Below are 17,291 nucleotides of genomic sequence, written 5' to 3'. Positions count from 1 at the left end.
GCCCTGTCGTGTGCCTCGGTGCTGAGCTCTGGGCAGGATGGCGGTGCTGTGCAGCTCCCACTGGCAGCTCCTGCCTCGGACCCACAGGACCAGTGCAGCCACCAGGAGCACGGGTGGGCTTGCAGAGCTGGAATTGATCCTGGCGCTTTTGGTTGCCCTTTGGCTTCGAAACAACAACAAAAATTAAAAAGAAAAAAAAAAAAGAAGATGAATCAATCCAAAATGCTTGCAGCAGCACGGATGTGCCCGATCTCTCTGGGGCCAAAGCAAACAGCCCCAAGCTCCGGCACACGGCCCCTGAGCTGCGAGGCTGCTGCGGGGGCAGCGACCGCGGGGACATTGGCCGTGGGGACATCGACCACGGGGCCACCGGTGCCAGGTCTGGTGGCGGTGCTGGCAGTGCCAGGGGCTGGTCAAGCACCAGCAGGGGGTGCAAGCAGGGGCAGCCCCGCTCAGGGCTGGGCCCAGCTGTTTCGGGCAGGCACAACGCCATCCATCCCAGCTGCGGAGTGGTTTCCATCTCCACCACGATGCGGTGGATGTGGCGGGCTCACAAATAACCTCCGAGCAAGCTCCGTTATCTCTTGGCACCCTTCTAACAGCACCCAGTAACACGCCGGGGGGTCACAGCGGGCCTCCAGCCCCCACCAGCTCCCCAGCACAGCCTGCCATGGGGCCGGAGCTGCCCCCCTAAACCTCCACCAGCACAAATCCCCCGCCAAGCCCAGCTTCGAGTCCTGCAGCAGTCCCGGCACCTCCAGTGAGAGCTCTGACGAGCAGGAAGCGATGGGCCGAGATAGGCTAATGTGATAAATCCCCCAGCGTTAGCATTTTTATTTTCGTCTGCAGCTGCTGCGGGACTTTGTCAGGCAGCCCGGCCAGCAACGAGTTACAGCAGCCGTGCCTGGGAGCGCGCTGAGCATTATCTGCTATTGCAGCCCTGGATGCGCTTTCATGATAACAATTTGCAATCAACAAAGAACTTTGAGAGGATACAGAAACAAAAAAGGCAGAAGAAAATCAAGATAATATTGCTCCTCCCTCGGCCAGATCCTCACCCTGTCGCAGATATTGTGCCGCCAAAGGGCGACCAAGGTCTTCTCCAGCATCGTTCCAAGGGACAGTGGGCTCAAGGACCCCCAATGTCCCCACAGGCACCCCATCTGCACCCCGTCCTCCCATCCGCAGCACCCAGGAGCCTTCGGCCTCAGGGCTGCCCCCCTCTGCCATCCCCAGGGGGTCGCAGGGCCGAGCAGCCCTGGATGCAGACAACCCCCCCACCATCTTTCTATGCCCACCGTGGATGTCCCCCATTACCCCTGAGCTTTGCAGCCGAGGGGTGAAGGATTGGGCCCCCCCTGTGCCCTCCCAGTGAGCTGCCCTGGCTTCACGGGGTGCAGGCAGGGCTCTGTGGGATCGCAGCACCCACAGCCGGCGAGCAAAACTTCCTCCAGAGCAAGGGACAGGATCCTGCCCGCAACCGAGCACGACCGAGGGCTCACGGCAGCCAACCAGGCAGCGAGTGCCGGCCCTGCCAGGTCCCTCCCCGCCGCCTGCAGCCTGTTTTTCCCACCGTGTCAGCATTTCCACCCCGAACCCTGTGTCCCTCTGTCCAGCTCCCAGCCCTATCGCCTCCAGGTCCGGCCGGGGCAGGCTGCCAGGCCAGGCACAGGATATAAAACCACCTTTCCTGCTGTGACACGGCCTGGCAGGAATTCCCCGTAGGAAACGTGCAGGGCTGCTTTAAGGACGCCCGGCGGAGTTACCCTGCTCTAGCACCCACTGGGTGCTGCTGCAGAGCCAGAGCATCCAATGGGGACTGCATTGCCTGAGAATGGGTGAGCCATGGCACGGCACTGGGGCACGGGAGCACTGCTCCCCCTGCTCGCAGCCAGCAGTGGGGATGATCCGTCACTGCTCCGCATGGGGTGAGGGTGAATAAACCCCACAAACGCTCTCAGAGCATTGCTCCCAGCGCCGGCATCCCTCCCTCCCTCTTCCTCCCCGCGCAGAGAGCAGCACGAATCAATCAGAGTTAAACTGGTCCATAAATGTCATTTTATGGGCTTCAAGGGCACCACCTGATCCTGGCAGAGCGCTCGAGCACCACTACAATTAAGTGGGCTGTGATGAGAAACGTGCCCCTGCCCCGCTGGGCTGCGAGAGCGCTCACCACCGGCACCACCGGCACCGCCACGGCCCCTCGGCGCAGGGAGCTCGGGCGAGCGGCTGCGATGTCCCAGCTGAGCCCTAAATCACGCCATAAAAGCCTGACCAAAGCAATAGCAGTTCCTGCGAGGCCCCCGAGCTGTTTTTTGGGCACAGCTGGACTCTTGGCACCGTGTCAGGAGGAAGCCACCCCTGGCCTGCCGTCCTCCGGCCACCGCAGCTGCTCCCGGGGCCCTGACGAGGCACCTGCACCTCATTGCCCCCGGCATAAAGGGGGTGCCTGGGGGCTCTCTTCTCCCTTTTGCAGTAGTGTGGTGCTGGTGGTGGGTGCTGCAGCAGGAGCGTGCGGTGAGCAGGCAGGTACGGTGCCCTCTCGTCCCTTATATGATGTTTGTGGGGCCGGGGTGCTCCCCTACCACTTCTGCTGCCTTTGTCCCTTCCCCGTGGTCCAGCTCAGCTGGGTCTGTGTCCGTGCTGCTCCCTGCAAGCAGGCTGAAGGTCGCTTCTTTCCACCCCTGTGTTAGCATATTGCTCGTTAGAAGTTAACATCAGATAAACTAATTTAAGCTCTTTCTGTACTGGATGTCTTGGACTAAGTTGGCATGGTACCTAATGAAGCTGAAGCTCCATTTGTTGTGCTGGAAGCCCTAAATATCAGCGGTGTAATTGGAGCTACCTACTTTAGAAGCCATTTGTGTGTTTTTCTCTGAGCTGGAAGCCCTGGGAGGGTGCTGGATCCGAAGCTCAGGGGGTGGTGGGGGGAGGCAGGCGGTCTGCAGGACGTGCGCCCCCGCCTTGTGAGCTGGAAGGGGCTTGACTTTTGGGGCTGGAGCTGGAGGACAGCGGGGCTGAGCGTGCTGCGGGGTGGCTGAGCACCTCGCTGTGCTGCAGGAGCATGAGACAGTGTCGTGACATGGTCGGGTGGTCGTAGAGCTGGCGTGGGCTGGGATGTGATGGGGCAGGGGGTCCCTGCAAACCTGAGCGCCTTGTTGGGGGGAGCCGTGTGTGTGTTATTGGTGGTTGTCACCTGCCTGGGGACAGCTGTGAGCCCACACCCTACTGCTGGATGTTTGCTCAAGGTGTTTCTGATGGTCTGCTGCCACCTCCATCATCAGTGAAGCAAGGCTCTCTACCAGGTCCGTGTTTCCCACTGGAGGGTGGGAACTAAAACCTCTCCCATCCCAGTCACCTTTGAATTCCCCTCCAGCCAGGCGAGCTGCTGCGGTGCAGACAGGGCAGAGGGGATCAGGCAGGCTGCCGATGAGGGGATGAAAGAGCCTGGGCGAAACCAGTGCTGCAAGACCTTTGTCTGGGACTGCCCCAGTGGGACTGCAACTGCCCTGTTGGGTGCTGCTGGGCTCTGGTTCAAGGATCTGCCCCAAACCCTCCCCGCTTGGTGCTGCCACCCAGTGCCTCGAAGCCCCCAGAAGAGCACGGACCCCCGAAAAGCCCTGCTGAAACCCTTCCCCAGCCCTCCACCCAGCTCCGAAATGGGATGCAGGAGCAGGGGCTTTGCCTGGAGGCACGCAGGCGCTGCGGGTGCTCGCGTGGGTGCTGGAGCAGACGGAGCCGCGCGTGATGACGTCGTGCCTCCGAAACGCCGCGCTCCTGCTCCTCTGCCCTCGCTGCGGGGCGGGGGCTGCTCGTCTGGGGCGGCTCCTTCCAGGCCCCCCAGCACTGAGCGAAGGGGCCGTGGGCAGGAGGGGGGGCAGCGCAGCCTGCCCATATGCTCCCTAATGGGGAGCACTAGCAGCTCTTCCCAGGAAGCTCGCGCTGCGCCATCTGCTCTGCCTCGGTACCTTCTTCTCGCAGAGCTTTTTTTAAGCCCTAACTTTCCTTCCCCAGCGCTCCGTGGTGGCGGCTGCTTGCGCGCGGGCTGTCTGCACCCTGCGGTCGCCTCCCTACAGGTTGTCTGAACCCTCGGTGCTGAGCGGGAGAACAGCCCGGCCAGGCTGAAACCCATCAGGCCTCCAGGAGCTGGGCTGCTGTTTAAAAATAATCAGGGAAGCACAAAAGGGCTGCGGTGTGTCCCGCCGGCACCTTCCCCCATGCTGGTTGCCCGCTCGCCCAAGGGTGCCCGCTCCCAGACGCGGGCCGGGAGGGATGCGTGGTGCCGCAGGGTTTCCACAAACCACAGCTAACCCTGTGTCCTCTCCCCACGCAAAGCAATTATTTATCCCCACGCCTCGCTGCCTGTGCAGCAAGCCAAAGGCCAAACCAAATGGCTCCTCCGGGCCCTTGCTGCTTGCTCACGTGCTCGCCAGATGTGGGAAGGGGAAATAAAAGCAGCAGCTGCCCTGGGCTCTTGGGGACAGCAGTGGCCACGTGTTATTTCTCCTGGGCTCCCTGGGAATTGCAGTGGCCAGAGCAAAGGAGCGCAGCCCCCAGCTGCTCCTGGGGGGGGGGGGTCCTGGGGGTGCAGCGCAGCCACCCTGGGGTCTGTCCAGGCTCCCGATCGAGTGAGTTAAATTAGGGCTGGATGCAACACGTGGGCGTAGCTGTACCCGGCAGGGCCGACGGGGAGGCTCGCAGTGACAGGGACGAGAACGCGCCTGGGCTGAGACGTGCGCAGATTGACGGTGCCAAGTCACTTAAGCTGTCTTTGCTGTTTGTTTATGTGAAGCTCTAAATAAAGCCGACAGCCCCAGCGGCTGCCGGGGAAGGAGGCAGGAGCTGGTGCCTGTAGTGGTCCCGGCACAGCCTCGGCTGCTGCCCTCGGGTCGAGCCTGATGTGGGAGAGCCCTTGGCTGTGATGGGTGCTGCTGGCGGTGCCGCGGTGTGGGTGGGTGCTGCTGCGGTGCTGGGGTTGGGTGCTGCTGCTCAGCTCCTGTCTGCAGAGCTCGTACCTGTCCCGGGGGGACCGAGGTGGTTTCAGGACCTGCTGCGGCTCCTGCTTGGAGCCGCCGGTGTCGTGTGTGGCTGCCCAGGGTGCTGGGGACCGAGCTGGTCCCTGGCCTTGCCGAAGTGCCCACGGGTGCTGGGAGAAGCTGCGGCAGGAGCAGGCTGTGGAGGACGTGTCCTTGTGCCTCCCCTGGGAGGGATTCTGTGTCTGGGAGAAGCAGGGAGCTGCAGGGCGGTGCGGGGACACGCATCCTGGGGACGCTCACGTCCAGGCGCCCTCTTCCTTTGCTCCCTCCCTCGTCTCAGTTTTTCCCATTGCTGCTGCTCCGTCCTCAGGCTCCCATCCCCTCCCCATCAGCTGGGCTCATCCTGCTCAGCCCCTTGCCCTGCCGAGGGGACGTGGGGGGGCTGTCCCCCTGTTCCCAGGAGCCCTGAAGCAGGGGTGGGTGCAGGCATCTCCAGCAGGGTCCCCATCCTGACCCCAATGCGCTGAGCTCCGCGTGGCACCTCCGGACACCCACTCGTGCACCTGCAGCGGGTCCTGTGCAGCCCTTTAGGAGCCCCCAGGCCCCTCGTGCAGCCCCCACGGGTTTTCCCCCCAATTCTGCTGGGGGCTGCGTGTTGGGGGGGGGGCTCCAGCCACCGATCCCCGGTCCTGGACGAGCACCCCCGGTGCTGCCCGCGCACCCTGGCCGGGGAGGGGGGGCTCGGCTCCGGACAAGCCCGGGGGCTCCGGGGGGGGGCCGGATCCTTCCGCAGCCCACCTTAAGAGGGCGGCGTGCGGCCGGGCTGCCCCCCGCAACTTCTCCGGGAGCCAGGCGGGGCCGGGCTGCTCGGAGCCCCCCCCCGCCACCGGGGCCGGCCCCAGTCCCGGTGCCAAGCAACGGAGGCGGCGCCGCGGCGGGGCAGGGGCGGAACGGGCTCGGCACGGCACGGCTCGGAGCGGCTCGGCACGGAACGGCACGGCCCGGGGCCGCCCCGCGCCCGGGGGGGGAAGGGGGGGGGGGGCTCGGCCAGGTCGGTGCCCGTGGCTTGGGGGGGGGGGGTTGGGGTTACCGGGGGGGGCTGCGTGGGTGCGAGCCGGCCGTGCGCCTGCAGCAACGGGGGGGCGGTGGGGGGGGGGGGGGGGTGCGCGGCCATCCTTCCTCATTTTGGGGCTGAGAAGTGCAATTTCCTTCTCCATCTGCAATTCTGCATTTTAAAGGGGGGGGGGGGGGGGGGGGGGGAAGGAAGAAAAAAAAAAAAAAACACGCACACACAAAAAAAAAAAAAAAACCACAAAGCCAAGCCCCGGGGCGCTCTCTGAAGCCTTCTGGTGTCTGTTCCCCCAGGAAGAGCCCGGCCATGGAGCTCCTGCCCCGCCGCCCCGCCTGGCCGCTGACCTGCCTGGTGCTGCTCAGCCTGCGCGCGTGGCCAGGTAAGGTGCTCAGCCTGCGCCCTGCTCCCTTCCCCGGCGTCCTCCCGGGTGCTGCTGCGCCGTGCTGCCTGCTGCCTTCCCCTCGGTCCTCGGCCTTTCCCTCTGCGGCCCCGCCATGCGCTCCCCGCGCCGGCTTTGACCTTTCCGTTGGGTGACCTAGAGCGCGCCGATGGCTCCTCCGCGAGCAAACTCGCAGGGAGACGGTGGTCGGTTCCCCTTCCCGGGCAGATGCGGGGAGCAGGCAGGGCCGGGAAGAGGCATGTTGTTCCCACCCATTTGCCAGCACCCCCTGCCAGCCGTGGGAGAGGCAAATCTCGGCGAGCAGCCGGCGCTGCCGCTCCCAGGCCGCCCCGAGCGGCAGAGGAGCGCGGCAGAGGTGATGGGGAGGCTCCGCTGAGGGCTGCCGGCTCGCCCTACGAGGAGCTCGTTTTCCGTGCTGCCCCCCCGTGCTCCCCCCCCCCGTGACTGCGTGCAGCTCCTGCTGCGCTCTGCCCGAGAGTTGAGCACCAGGGCGGCAGGATTGCACCGTGCCGGGCACCCCACACCTCCCAGCCCTCCTGCCTGGGCCACCTCCGGGTGCCCTCGGGCTCCTGCCGCCTGCCGGGGGTGCCTCTGCCCTCCCCAGGGCTCACGGCTCCGCCGGTCCCTGGGAGAAGCTCGGGGTTGCAGCATGGGAAGGGCCAGCGGAGCAGAGCTCGCGCCTCTCCCTGGCTGTTTCCCTTCCCTCATGCGAGTGGGAAGTTTCTTGTCCTGCCAGAAGGAAGCCCTGTGGTGGATGCTGCTTTCAAGGATGTTTCATTTCTAGAATATTTAATTTCAGTGCCGTTCATCTCGAGCGACGCTGCTGAGGAGTCGCTCTCCTGGCCTGGTGTTTTCTGCACCTCTGGGGAGGAACAGGGCGTTTTATGCGGACCTCGTGGGGCAAAAGCAATGCGCCGTGTTCAGGAGCATCTCCCCAGTGGGGGCGTTTTGCCTGCTCCGTCCAAATTTTGCACCCCTCAGCTGGAGCCCCCTGTGAATTGTCCACCTCCAGCTCGGCTGAAATGCCTCGGTGCTGTGCGGGGGGAGCTCCCCAGGGCCCGTTGGAGACGTTTGCTGTCAGAGCTTCGCTTCGGCAGAGAGTTGAGTGCAAACTTGAACAGAAAGCAAATGCTTTCGACACAACACTGCTTGTTTTCTCAATTGCCGGATCGCAACTGAGGAGTGTTGGCCCTAAGCTGGAAACTCCTGGTTGCGGAAAGCCAGCGAGGCTTTGGCTGTGAGCTCCGCTCCAGTGAACCGCTGCGATTTCCTGCCACAAATGAATGGCTCAAGAAAAGCTGTCGAGCTTAATCAAATGTTACCCCGGAGGGAGAACCCCTTTTTCCAAGCCAGTGGTAGGAAAAAAACCTGTCCTGGCCTCCTGACAGGGCAAAAAGTGCTGGGTTGCCAGCTGGTGAGAGCGGTGGTTTGTGTGAATGGTTTTGGGTGCAAGCAAATCTCTTTCCACGTGGGTTCGGTGGAGACGCTGCAGGGAACTGTCCTGCCCCCATGGTCAAACCGAGCCTGAACTCGAGGAGCTGGCACAGGCTCCTGCTGCTGCAGGAAGCCATCGCCGAGCAAAGGGGAAAAGGGATGATGCTGCAGGATGCCTTTCTGTAGGGCAGAGGGGAGCAAAATGCTGGAAAGCCCAACTGCAAAGTCCCCTTGCGAAACCTCAGCTGCGCGCAACCCTTCTGTGCAGGCTCTGCTCAACGAAGGGCTTCGGCGGCGCTTCCTGGAGGCTCCTCCAAGGAGGAAATCTGTTCGGTCGCGGGGCTCTGGCTTGAAATCTGAATTTCTCTTAACGCTGTAGGAGGGAAGCTCACAAGAAATGGCTGTGCGTGATCCGAGGCTTCCTCTGATGTCATTATGTAAAATATAGCCCTACTACAGCCCTCCCCGAGCCCGTCTGGGATCTGCGCGGCGCTGGGTGACTATCTCGGTCTCTTTTCATGTCTTCCCCCAAACTGCAGCTTCCAGGCTCTTTTTATAGCCGGCACCTGTTATTTTCCCCAGCAGCCTCCCTGCTGCAGGTGAAATTCCAGGAGGATTATTTTGGGGTGCCTCTGCCCATCAGTGCGCGGCGCCCGGATGCCGGCGGCCAGCTGCACGGTGCCTCTCGGCGCGCGGCCCTCCCCTCGCCATCCCAAAACTCCTTACCCGGCGCCTTCTGAAGAAAATCTATTTTTACCAGGACTCATTCGAGCGCTCTCGCTTGAATTAAACCCTGGCCTCTTACAATCTGTTCGGTATCAAATACTTAAAAAGGTGGAGTTAGAGGAAAATGTGTCACTGAGATGGAAAACTTTTACTGCAGCAGGAGAGCGAGGGATTGTTGTGCTCTCGATTGAAATCAAATAAAGGACGAGGGCTCCAGGAGCCCAGGCAGCACGGTGCCTGTGCTTCTGCCCCTCTCCTTGGGCCTGCAAAAAAACCCTTTCCTAATTCAGGAGTTTAGGACGGAGCAGGTGACAAGGGCAGGGCACCTGAACTCCCCTCGACCTTGGTGGCAAGAGGGGAGGGCTGCGCTCCCTCTCCAGGAGGTTTGGGATCTGGCTTGTCTGTCTTCCAAGAAAAGAGCTTTATCGGGTGGCACTGCGGGATGTGGCGGGTAGGAAGCAGGCTTTGCTGAGCTGCTGCTCGTTGTGGAGCAAAACACGGTGGGAAGAAGTAAGGGCACGGGGTGGCACGTGCTGCGAGCGGGTACCTGCTGGGAGAGGGCTGAGCTCGGCTCCGGAACGAGGAAGGGAGAGACCTGAAAACCTGAAATTTCATACGTTGTGCGAGGGGAAGCTGCCCTCAGGGGGAGGGAGAGAAGGAGCCTCGGTGGAAACTTTGCATTTTTGAACTTGCATGTTCTGGGGTTTTCAATCAACTTCCCCTTTGTGATTTCCCATCACAGGGGGGTGGGGGCATGGCTTTGTGGGGTGCTGCTGATGTTGGGAACTGTTTGTGCCTGGCCAGGGGCTGTGGGGCAGGGGACGTGGGGTAGGGGATGTGGGGAAGCCTGCACGGCGCCTCGAGGGGCTGCCGGGGGCTCCCAGCATCTCGTTAGGGCGGCGTGGTGTTAACACGACGTATCATGGCTGAAGCTCATGTATAATAAATCTCCTGCGAATCCCGAATGTGGTGATCCGAGCAGCGCCAGCCGAGCGGAGCTGCGTGAAAATCTCTAAATTAGCATAGTGCATTACAACAGAACTCATGGGGGGAAAAATAGCCAAAAAGCCTCATCTCAGTCCTACCGGAGGGGCTATTTGGAGCCGTGAAACGTTTTATGTAGTGACCAAGACCGAAAGCTGCCAGCACCCGAGGCAGCACAGAGCTCCGTGCTCCCTGGCTGCTCTCGGGTGCCGGGGCCAGCAGCAGCCCCTCGCCTCGCTGCCCAGCGAGGAGGCAGAACCGAGAGATGCGCTCTGCAGCTGAGCGATGCCTGTGCCCCGACCCCGCTCTGAAACCCCTCTCAGACCCCAAAGCGGGCGTTCTTCCCCCGCCGCCTTCCTCCCCTCCGGGCATGGCGCGTGCCTCGCCGAGAGCTCGACAGATGGAGAGAGGGAGGATGCAGAGGGAGCGCGTGGCTCCGCGCGGGCTGTGCTGGTCCCCTAGAGCTGGGCAGCTCCTGCAGCGCACGGGGCTCTCCGAGTGCCGATGGGGATGAGGATGGGGAAGCCCTGCCCCACTGCTCAGCTGCTTTTAGGCAGGATTGCAGCGGGGAGCAGTGAGCGAAGCGTTTGTCACGCGGTGCAGAGGGGCCCCAGCTCTGGTCCCCACTTCCCACAGCCGCCCACGGGTGCCCGGCCCTCGCTGCATTGCAGCGCCCCGTGCTGATGAGCCATGGGGCAACGTGGGCGTCGTTGGCCAGATTGGGCAGGGAGCAGACAGCAGCACGCGTCCTGGAGCGAGGCGGCTGCCCTGGGTCTGCGAAGGGGCCGGGGGTTTGTGCTGGGGGTGGCGGTCCCTGTCCCTGTCTGTGCTCCGTCCCTGCTCCACGTGAGGCAGGTGATGCTTTCCAACTTCTGTGCATTGCTCAGCTGCTCTTGGGAGAAGCTCAGGAGAAGCTGCACCAGGACAGGCAGCTGTGCCGTGTATTGGCCCTCCCTGGGGACAGGGTCTCTGCTCTGAGGCTGCTCCCCCACCTCCCCCAGCCACGCATCACCCCAAAATCTCAGGCTCTGCTTGCAGAAGCCCAGGCTGTTGTGCTCAGGCAGGAAATGGAGGCTCAGCCTGAACGGCGCGCTCAGGTGTGACACAAACCTCTTTTCCACCTTTCCACGTTTGTCTTTTGGCACGAGCTTGTTTTGGCATCGCGTGCTGCTACCACGCTAGCCTTGCTGTGGCTCTGAAGGGAAATGCTGGGGCCTGAAGCTTTTGGTGGCGAGCATCAGCCCGTGTTGGGCTGCAGCAAGCTGCTGCCCCGGCCAGAAAGCCTCAAAGCTGAGATCTCCGTGCCTGTAGAGCCCGCGGTCCCGGCACCTCTGGCCAGACAGAGTGATGGTGCAGAGAGTGAGAACATCTGTGGCTGCATCAGCGGGGCCAGAGGTCAGGAGGGATCAGCAGCTGCCGAAACCCCGTACCCTCGCGGCGTGGGAGCAGCTGTGGCCTGGAGGGGTCAGAGCAGCTCCTTCCACAGTGGTTCTTCTGGGAGCTTTTGTCTGTTCTTTGTCTGGCTTGGCATGGAGCCGCCTCCGAGTGGGAGTGGGGTGCGTGGGGCTGTGGGGTGCGTGGGCAGCCTCGTGGGAGCCCCTGCCCTGGGATTTTCTGGTTCGAGAGAGTTTGGGTTGCAGCTGTGCCCCAACGGAGCTGACGAGCAGGCTGGGCTGGTTGCACCACAGCTCGTACAAAGTCCTTTCCGGAGGCCCGTGGCCTTCATCCCTGTGCTCCCAGTGCTGGCAGCTGCAGCAGGAGCTACCTGCCCAAGCCTGGCAGCCTTCGCGCAGCCGTGGCACCGCTCCTGCACGCCGCTCACCAGCCCCGGGGTTACGGCGTGGTCAGCAGCGTCCCGGCCGTCGCTTATCGGCAGGGGAATTCAGGCAGTGCTCCCACCTCTGCGCTGCTTAAAAACCTTCCTTCAGGCACTCGTTCAGTTGCAGTAACTATAGCGGTACGACAAGTGTTGCCGAAATTAATACGTGGAGGAGCCGCGGGGGCTACGGGGGCTCTGCCTGCGGTGCTGCGGCTCCTTCGCCCGGCGGGGAGCAGGGGCATGGCCAGCTCCTGCGGGGCTGAGCCGTGCCTGCTGCAGTTACTGCCCGGCAGTGGGGAGAGCAGAGCTTCTGCCCTTCTCCTGGAGACCTGGGGGATTTTGCCCTGCCGAGGGTGTGTGCGGGAAGGGGCACGCGGCCGGGCACGGCGACACTGCACGGGGTCCGCTGCGTCAGGGCGCTGCGGTGCGGAGCCGCTTCAAAGGCGACGGGTTTCCTCTGCCGGTGACGAGGAGGAACAGCGTCTGCCTCAGGGGCACGGGCTTCAGCTAATAGCTGGGCTCTGCTGGGGCGAGTCAGGGCTGGAATTCAGTGCACACGGAGGAGATGTTCAGTGCAGAATATGGTGGTAGATCCCCATCCGCGAGGGGAGATCGCTGCTTAGCGTTTGGCATTGCGTGCCCTTGTTCCCTCTTGGCTGATGGCAGCGAGACGCGCCAGGAGGGGGAGGCAGCGGGGCTCGGCGTTTGGGCTGTGCAGAGCGTGACACGCGTTTGTGCAGCTGGGCTCTGGTCGGCTCCTCAGCTGAGATCTGCACGGTGCCTGCTCCCCGCCCTCTGTCCCGCTGCCTTGGGGTGCCGATGCAGAGCTGCCCGCGAGTCCTGTGCCGGGGGGACAGGCACAGAGCCTGGGCAGCACTGGGCTGCCAGCTGCTGACGGGGGACAGGGACTGGGCTGGGAGCCACGGGGCCGTTTCTGCAGTTCGGAGGGACCTAACGGAGTTTGGTTTGTCCCCAGGTGTGGGTGCCCAGGCAGATCAGGGCTTCGAGCTGCGACAGCCCCAGAAGGAGATGTCGGTGATCGCAGGGGAGACGCTGACCCTGACCTGCACCGTGACTGAAGGGGGTCCCCTCGGCGCCGTGAGGTGGCTGAAGGGCTGGGGCAGCGGCAATGAGACCATTTATGACCAGAAAGAACCCTCCTCATCCCGCGGGACGAGGGCAGTGGAAGAGTCCAACACAGACTTCACCATCCTCATCAGGGACGTTCGCCCCGAGGATGCCGGCACCTATTACTGTGTGAAGTTTCGCAAAACGGACACCAGTGAAGAGTTGTATCGGCGTGGCGAGGGCACGGTGGTGTCGGTGCAGGGTGAGTGGGGCTCTGGTGCAGCTCCCAGCAGGAGCCAGCCCTGCCGGGTCAGCCCCCGTCCTGTCCCGTGGGCTCTGCTCTGGGGCAAGCGGGGCCGAGGCAGGGGCTCAGGAGCCGGCCCAAGGAGAGGGCTCCGGGGCCAGGGGTGCAGAGCCTGGCTGATGGACCCGCGCTTCTCCCACAGCCAGACCCTCCAACCCGACTGTGTCTGGGCCCAGCCGCCGAGTGGAGCCGGGGAAGACGGCGTCCTTCACCTGCAAGACCGGGGGGTTCTTCCCCAGTGACATCCGTGTGAGGTGGCGCAAGGGGAGAGCCACAATTCAGAATCAGGCGACCCACGTCACCCCTGGGCCATCGAAGTTCACCTACAACATGTCCAGCACCGTGAATCTGACGCTGCAGAAGGATGACATCCGCTCAGAGCTCACCTGCGAGGTGCGGCACGTCACGCTGACGGCACCGCTGAACAGGAGTTACCATCTGAGCCACATCCTGCGAGGTGAGGGCTCGGTGGGGACCGGTGCTCACGGCCCCGGGGCTGGGACAGGGCCCCCGCGGGCACGGGGCCGGGGGACGCCGGCTCCAGCCGCTGCTTCTCTTCCCAGTTCCCCCCAGCGTGGTCGTGGCTCAGTTTCCGGACCCCGTGGGGCTGAACAAGACGGTGAACTTCACCTGCGACGTGCAGGGGTTCTACCCGGGAAGCGTGACCGTGACCTGGCTGGAGAATGGGACGGAGATGAACACGGGGAGCCCCCCCTGGCCGACGGAGACCCCCGAGGGCTTGTTCGAGCTGAGGAGCACAGTGGCAGTGCAAGCCGTGCAGGAGAAGAACGGCTCCGTGTTCACCTGCCGGGTGGTGCACGAGGGCCAGGACCCCATCAGCAGCAGGGCCACGCTGCGTGTCGCTGCCTCATACCAGAAGGAATCCAACTCCCCCAACCCAAACGGTGCGTGAGAGCCAGTGCGATGTGGCCCCTGAGGGGAAGGGTGTGGGGTGTCACCCCCCTGGGAGAGCTCGAAGTCCCACCAGAATACGGTCCAAGGACATGAGGTCTTTGTGTCCTTGGGGGGATGCTGCTGGGAACCCAAATGTTGTCCTTACTGCTTAGAGCGTCTCTGCAATGACCCTGGCTGCAGGGGCCCGTGTTGCTACCATTTCCTTTGGGCCCATGGTGATATTTTTGACCTGTGGTTCATGTTTTAGGCAGTTCGCTCTTCATCTACGTTGCGGTGGGAGTGGTCTGCACTGTGCTGGCACTGCTGGTGGTTGCAATTCTCTACCTCATCCGGGCAAAGCAGAGCAAGGGTAAGGAAACCAAGTGCGTGGCAGGGAAGCAGCTGCCTCCAGCCCCTTCTTCTCGAGCATCAGAGCTTTGGTGCTGAAATTCACGGCTGCAGGGCTGCAGCTCCTGCAGAAAGGGGAGGACAGAGCAGAACTCTCAGGGTGTTTGCAGGCTGCAGGGAAACCTCTGCCTGGTGCAGAATCAAATGTGCTCATTACTCCTTGTGCCCAAAACACCTGATGCCACCCCCCATCTCCTGCTCTCCACCAGGAAAAGTCCTGCACCAAATGAAGTCAAACTTCTGAAAAATGCAGCCACTTGTCTCTAGGAAAATGTGCATCTGCTCTTGATTTTTTTTTTGGTGCATGTGGGCTAGCATTCTTTGGGAAGTGGGGTTTACTTTGTTTCCTGAACTATTTCTTTCCTAACCTATTTCTCTTCTGGCAGGTAAAAGCTCGCCATCTGCTAGGTAAGTGCAGATCTCCCCTCACTGAGTCACCTGCAGGTGCGCTGCGCTGGATGCCTCCAGCTGCTGATGGGATGCGCTGGGTTCAGGACAGCCCCCAGTGGTGCTTCCCTGGCACCTCTGCAGGTGCTGGGGGCACACCGTGTGCTGGGGCAAGGGTCGGGGGGACAGAGGGGTGCCCACAAAAACTCAGAGTGAAAGGGAAGGTCGCCGCTGCCACTGGCTGCTCTGGGTGCTGTTCTGCCACTGCTGCTCACGTGGTGATCTGGTACCCAAATGCTCGGCTCTTGGTGAGGCTGAACAAGCTGACGGGCCAGGTTGGCAGCCTGCAGAGGTGTAGCTGGCATGAAGGTGACCAGCATGTGAGCAAATGCTCGCTGGTGAGAACGCATCCTGACGGGTGCTGCTGCGAGGACCTTGTTTTGCATCTGCTCCATCACTAGTGAAGAGGCAACGGGGTGCTCGGTCGGTCTGACCTGTCTCCTTTCCTCTTTCAGGTTACATGAGCCAGAGAAGAGCAGCGGAACAACCACCCAGGTGTGTCCTGTACCTGTGGGACCTGGGGAGGGGCGAGCAGCCGGGAGCCAGCAGATGTGGGAGTGTAGGGTGGTGATGGTGGTTCCTGCGTGAAGCTTCTCAGTGTCTCCCATGTGAAGCGCCTCACTGTCTCCACGCTGTGGCCAAAGAGGGAGAGGGAGGAGAAGCTGCCCTGGGGATGGATACTCACTTCCCAGCATCTCTTCTGCCTTTGCCTCCTCTTGTCCTCCTCCCAGGAAAGTCTGGGTTATGATGAGTGGAACCAGCTGTGCGGTAGCAAAGGAGGCTCTTTGTGGAGGAGTTTTGCGTTTGATGACGTGGTTGGGTGCGATGTTGTGATCAGCAGCAATCTGTCTGTCCCACCCAGCCTGTGCTGGCTCCCATGTGGGCAGCGTGCAGCTGGTGTCACTGGACGGGTTGGGGGCTGCTGCGTGCAGCCCCGATCAGGATGGAGGAGATGGGGATGGCAGCAGCAGGGGACCCCACGGGAGACACCTCTGCAAGGCCCGGTGGTGGCTCTCGGCTCCTGCTGGCTCTGAGCCGTGTCAGTGGCCACTAGTTTGAAGACACGGTGTGGAGTGTAAATGCTGCAAGATTGTCCCAGCTGGCTGCCGGCATAGCTCCTGCTGCATGAGCAGAGGCTGAGCTGTCCCGGGGCAAGCAGTAGTGGGACTGACTCGTTGGTGGGTGGGGTGGGCACGGGGGGTCCTTGCTTGTGCTCAAAAGAAAACCTTTTGGTATCTCACTCAGGAGTCTGACCCCAACAACCTGACCTACGCTGACCTGAACTTCACCAAAGAGAAGAAGAACATCCAGCGGATCATCGAGGTGAGCCAGCAGTCGGAGTACGCCTGCATCCAGAGCAGCCAGGCACCCGCCAGCAACGACAACCTCACCTATGCAGACCTGGACATGGTGCACCTCAGCAAGGCGCCCCGGCGGCCCGCCCCGTGCCCCGAGGAGACCACCTCTGAGTACGCCAGTGTCCAGATCCAGCAGCAGTGAGCGGGGCTGCACCGGCTGGGGCTCGTGGGGTCCAGGTCCTCCCTGGGGGAGCTTTCTTGGCAGCACCGATTGCTACGGTACCTGCGGTTTGGGATGGAAGTGCAGCCTTTGGTACTGTGGCTGCTCCTGGGGGCTGACTTCTGTCCGCAGAGACTTGATTTTTGGGGCAGCGTGGGGACTCCTTGCCTGTGGGACTCCCCCTTGGCCGAGAGGGCCCCTGAGCTGTGGTGCGTTGGGTTTGCTTGCAAAACCCAAGGATGCATTTCTGGAGAGTGCTGCAGCTCGTCAGGAAACCCTGGCCGGGCTGGGGGGGGGACCAGGACAGTGCCTCCGAGCCAGATGCTGTGGGGATGCTGCTGCCACAGCTTCCCGCAGCTGGGGCCCCCACGCTGCCTTTGGGGGCTCTCCTGCCTGGAAAAACTCTGGCTTTAAAGGAAGGACCTGAGCCTCTCTCTTCCCAAGTGTCTCTTCTGCAGGCTCTCACACCACGGCCACCGAGGCTGGGGAGGTGTGCGAGGTGTGTGAGGCAAGCCATGGCTGTGCTGGCTTTCCCATATTGCGCTGTCCAGGGCACAGCGGACGGGGCAGTGCAGTTCCCCAGCTCCGAGCATCTTCCTCCTCCTCCTCTTCCTCGGCACAGCCTTGCCGTGCTCCCCCGGGCCTGTACAAAGCGTGCAGCTCCCTCCGCAGCCACGCAGCCCCGGCCGGGCTTCGGGGCCGCAGCAAGGCCCCGCTCCCACGGGGCACAGTTCCCCCAGGCGATGTTTAACATGTTTTGACTGTTTGACATGTAACTCTTAATTTTTAGAGCTTAAAACCCAATGTTTCTTGTGTTGTACGTGGGTGTACTGCTGTGTATGTAGCACTAGAATAAGATGTGCAAAATTAAGAACGAGGCCTACGTTAAAAAAAAACAACACCCTAAACCCTGTAGAGCTTGAGCGTCTCACATGCCCCCTTCCACCCCCAAGCTTGGCTGGGGGGCCAGGCCAGCTCCCTGCAGCCAGGGACAGGGCGGGACACGTGTCTTTGTATCCCCCACACCCCAGGACACATGGGGCCACCCCCCCATGTTGGCCGCCACAGTACCCCCGTGGCCTCCCAGCACGGGGCCCATGTGGGGCCTTGGGGAGCCTCGACACTGCTTTGGGATCTGTGTGACTGCTTGTACTGACCACGACTTGTTTTTCTTTTTGCTTGCGAGATATTTTTATAATAAAAGTGAAAAGTCCTGCGCCGCTCCTGCGTAGCAGCAGGTC

General features: G+C 62.3%; 1 protein-coding gene across 3 annotated transcripts; it reads left to right on the top strand.

Annotated features, from left to right (window-relative positions):
• Window positions 1-1,922: 1,922 nt before the first annotated feature.
• LOC121079215 (tyrosine-protein phosphatase non-receptor type substrate 1-like) lies at window positions 1,923-17,270 on the top strand. Of its 3 annotated transcripts, none has more exons than XM_040576139.1 (9): window positions 2,479-2,529; window positions 6,342-6,427; window positions 12,388-12,741; window positions 12,926-13,240; window positions 13,347-13,688; window positions 13,946-14,047; window positions 14,472-14,493; window positions 14,988-15,027; window positions 15,778-17,270. In XM_040576139.1, exons 2-9 carry the CDS (start codon window positions 6,355-6,357, stop codon window positions 16,030-16,032), a joined length of 1,503 nt encoding a protein of 500 aa, XP_040432073.1. In that variant the 5' UTR covers window positions 2,479-2,529; window positions 6,342-6,354; the 3' UTR covers window positions 16,033-17,270. The 3 variants fall into 3 exon arrangements, with proteins under 3 accessions (XP_040432071.1, XP_040432073.1, XP_040432072.1); XM_040576138.1 differs by lacking the exon at window positions 2,479-2,529 and adding an exon at window positions 5,894-5,970; XM_040576137.1 differs by lacking the exon at window positions 6,342-6,427 and having other exon boundaries at window positions 1,923-2,529.
• The last annotated feature ends 21 nt before the right edge of the window (window positions 17,271-17,291 follow it).

This window comes from Cygnus olor, chromosome 16 (assembly GCF_009769625.2).
Source record: "Cygnus olor isolate bCygOlo1 chromosome 16, bCygOlo1.pri.v2, whole genome shotgun sequence".
Classification (NCBI taxonomy): Eukaryota; Metazoa; Chordata; class Aves; order Anseriformes; family Anatidae; genus Cygnus; species Cygnus olor.
This window is presented reverse-complemented; position numbering and strand designations above follow the sequence as displayed.

What these genes read in the sequence shown, in the direction of transcription:
- LOC121079215 (XM_040576137.1), top strand. Translation starts at nt 2,052, where the DNA reads ATGTCATTTTATGGGCTTCAAGGGCACCACCTGATCCTGGCAGAGCGC. An exon ending in AGCGTGCGGTGAGCAGGCAG is followed by an intron (nt 2,530 to 12,387) that starts GTACGGTGCCCT and finishes GTTTGTCCCCAG; the next exon opens with GTGTGGGTGCCCAGGCAGAT. An exon ending in GCAGCGGAACAACCACCCAG is followed by an intron (nt 15,028 to 15,777) that starts GTGTGTCCTGTA and finishes TATCTCACTCAG; the next exon opens with GAGTCTGACCCCAACAACCT.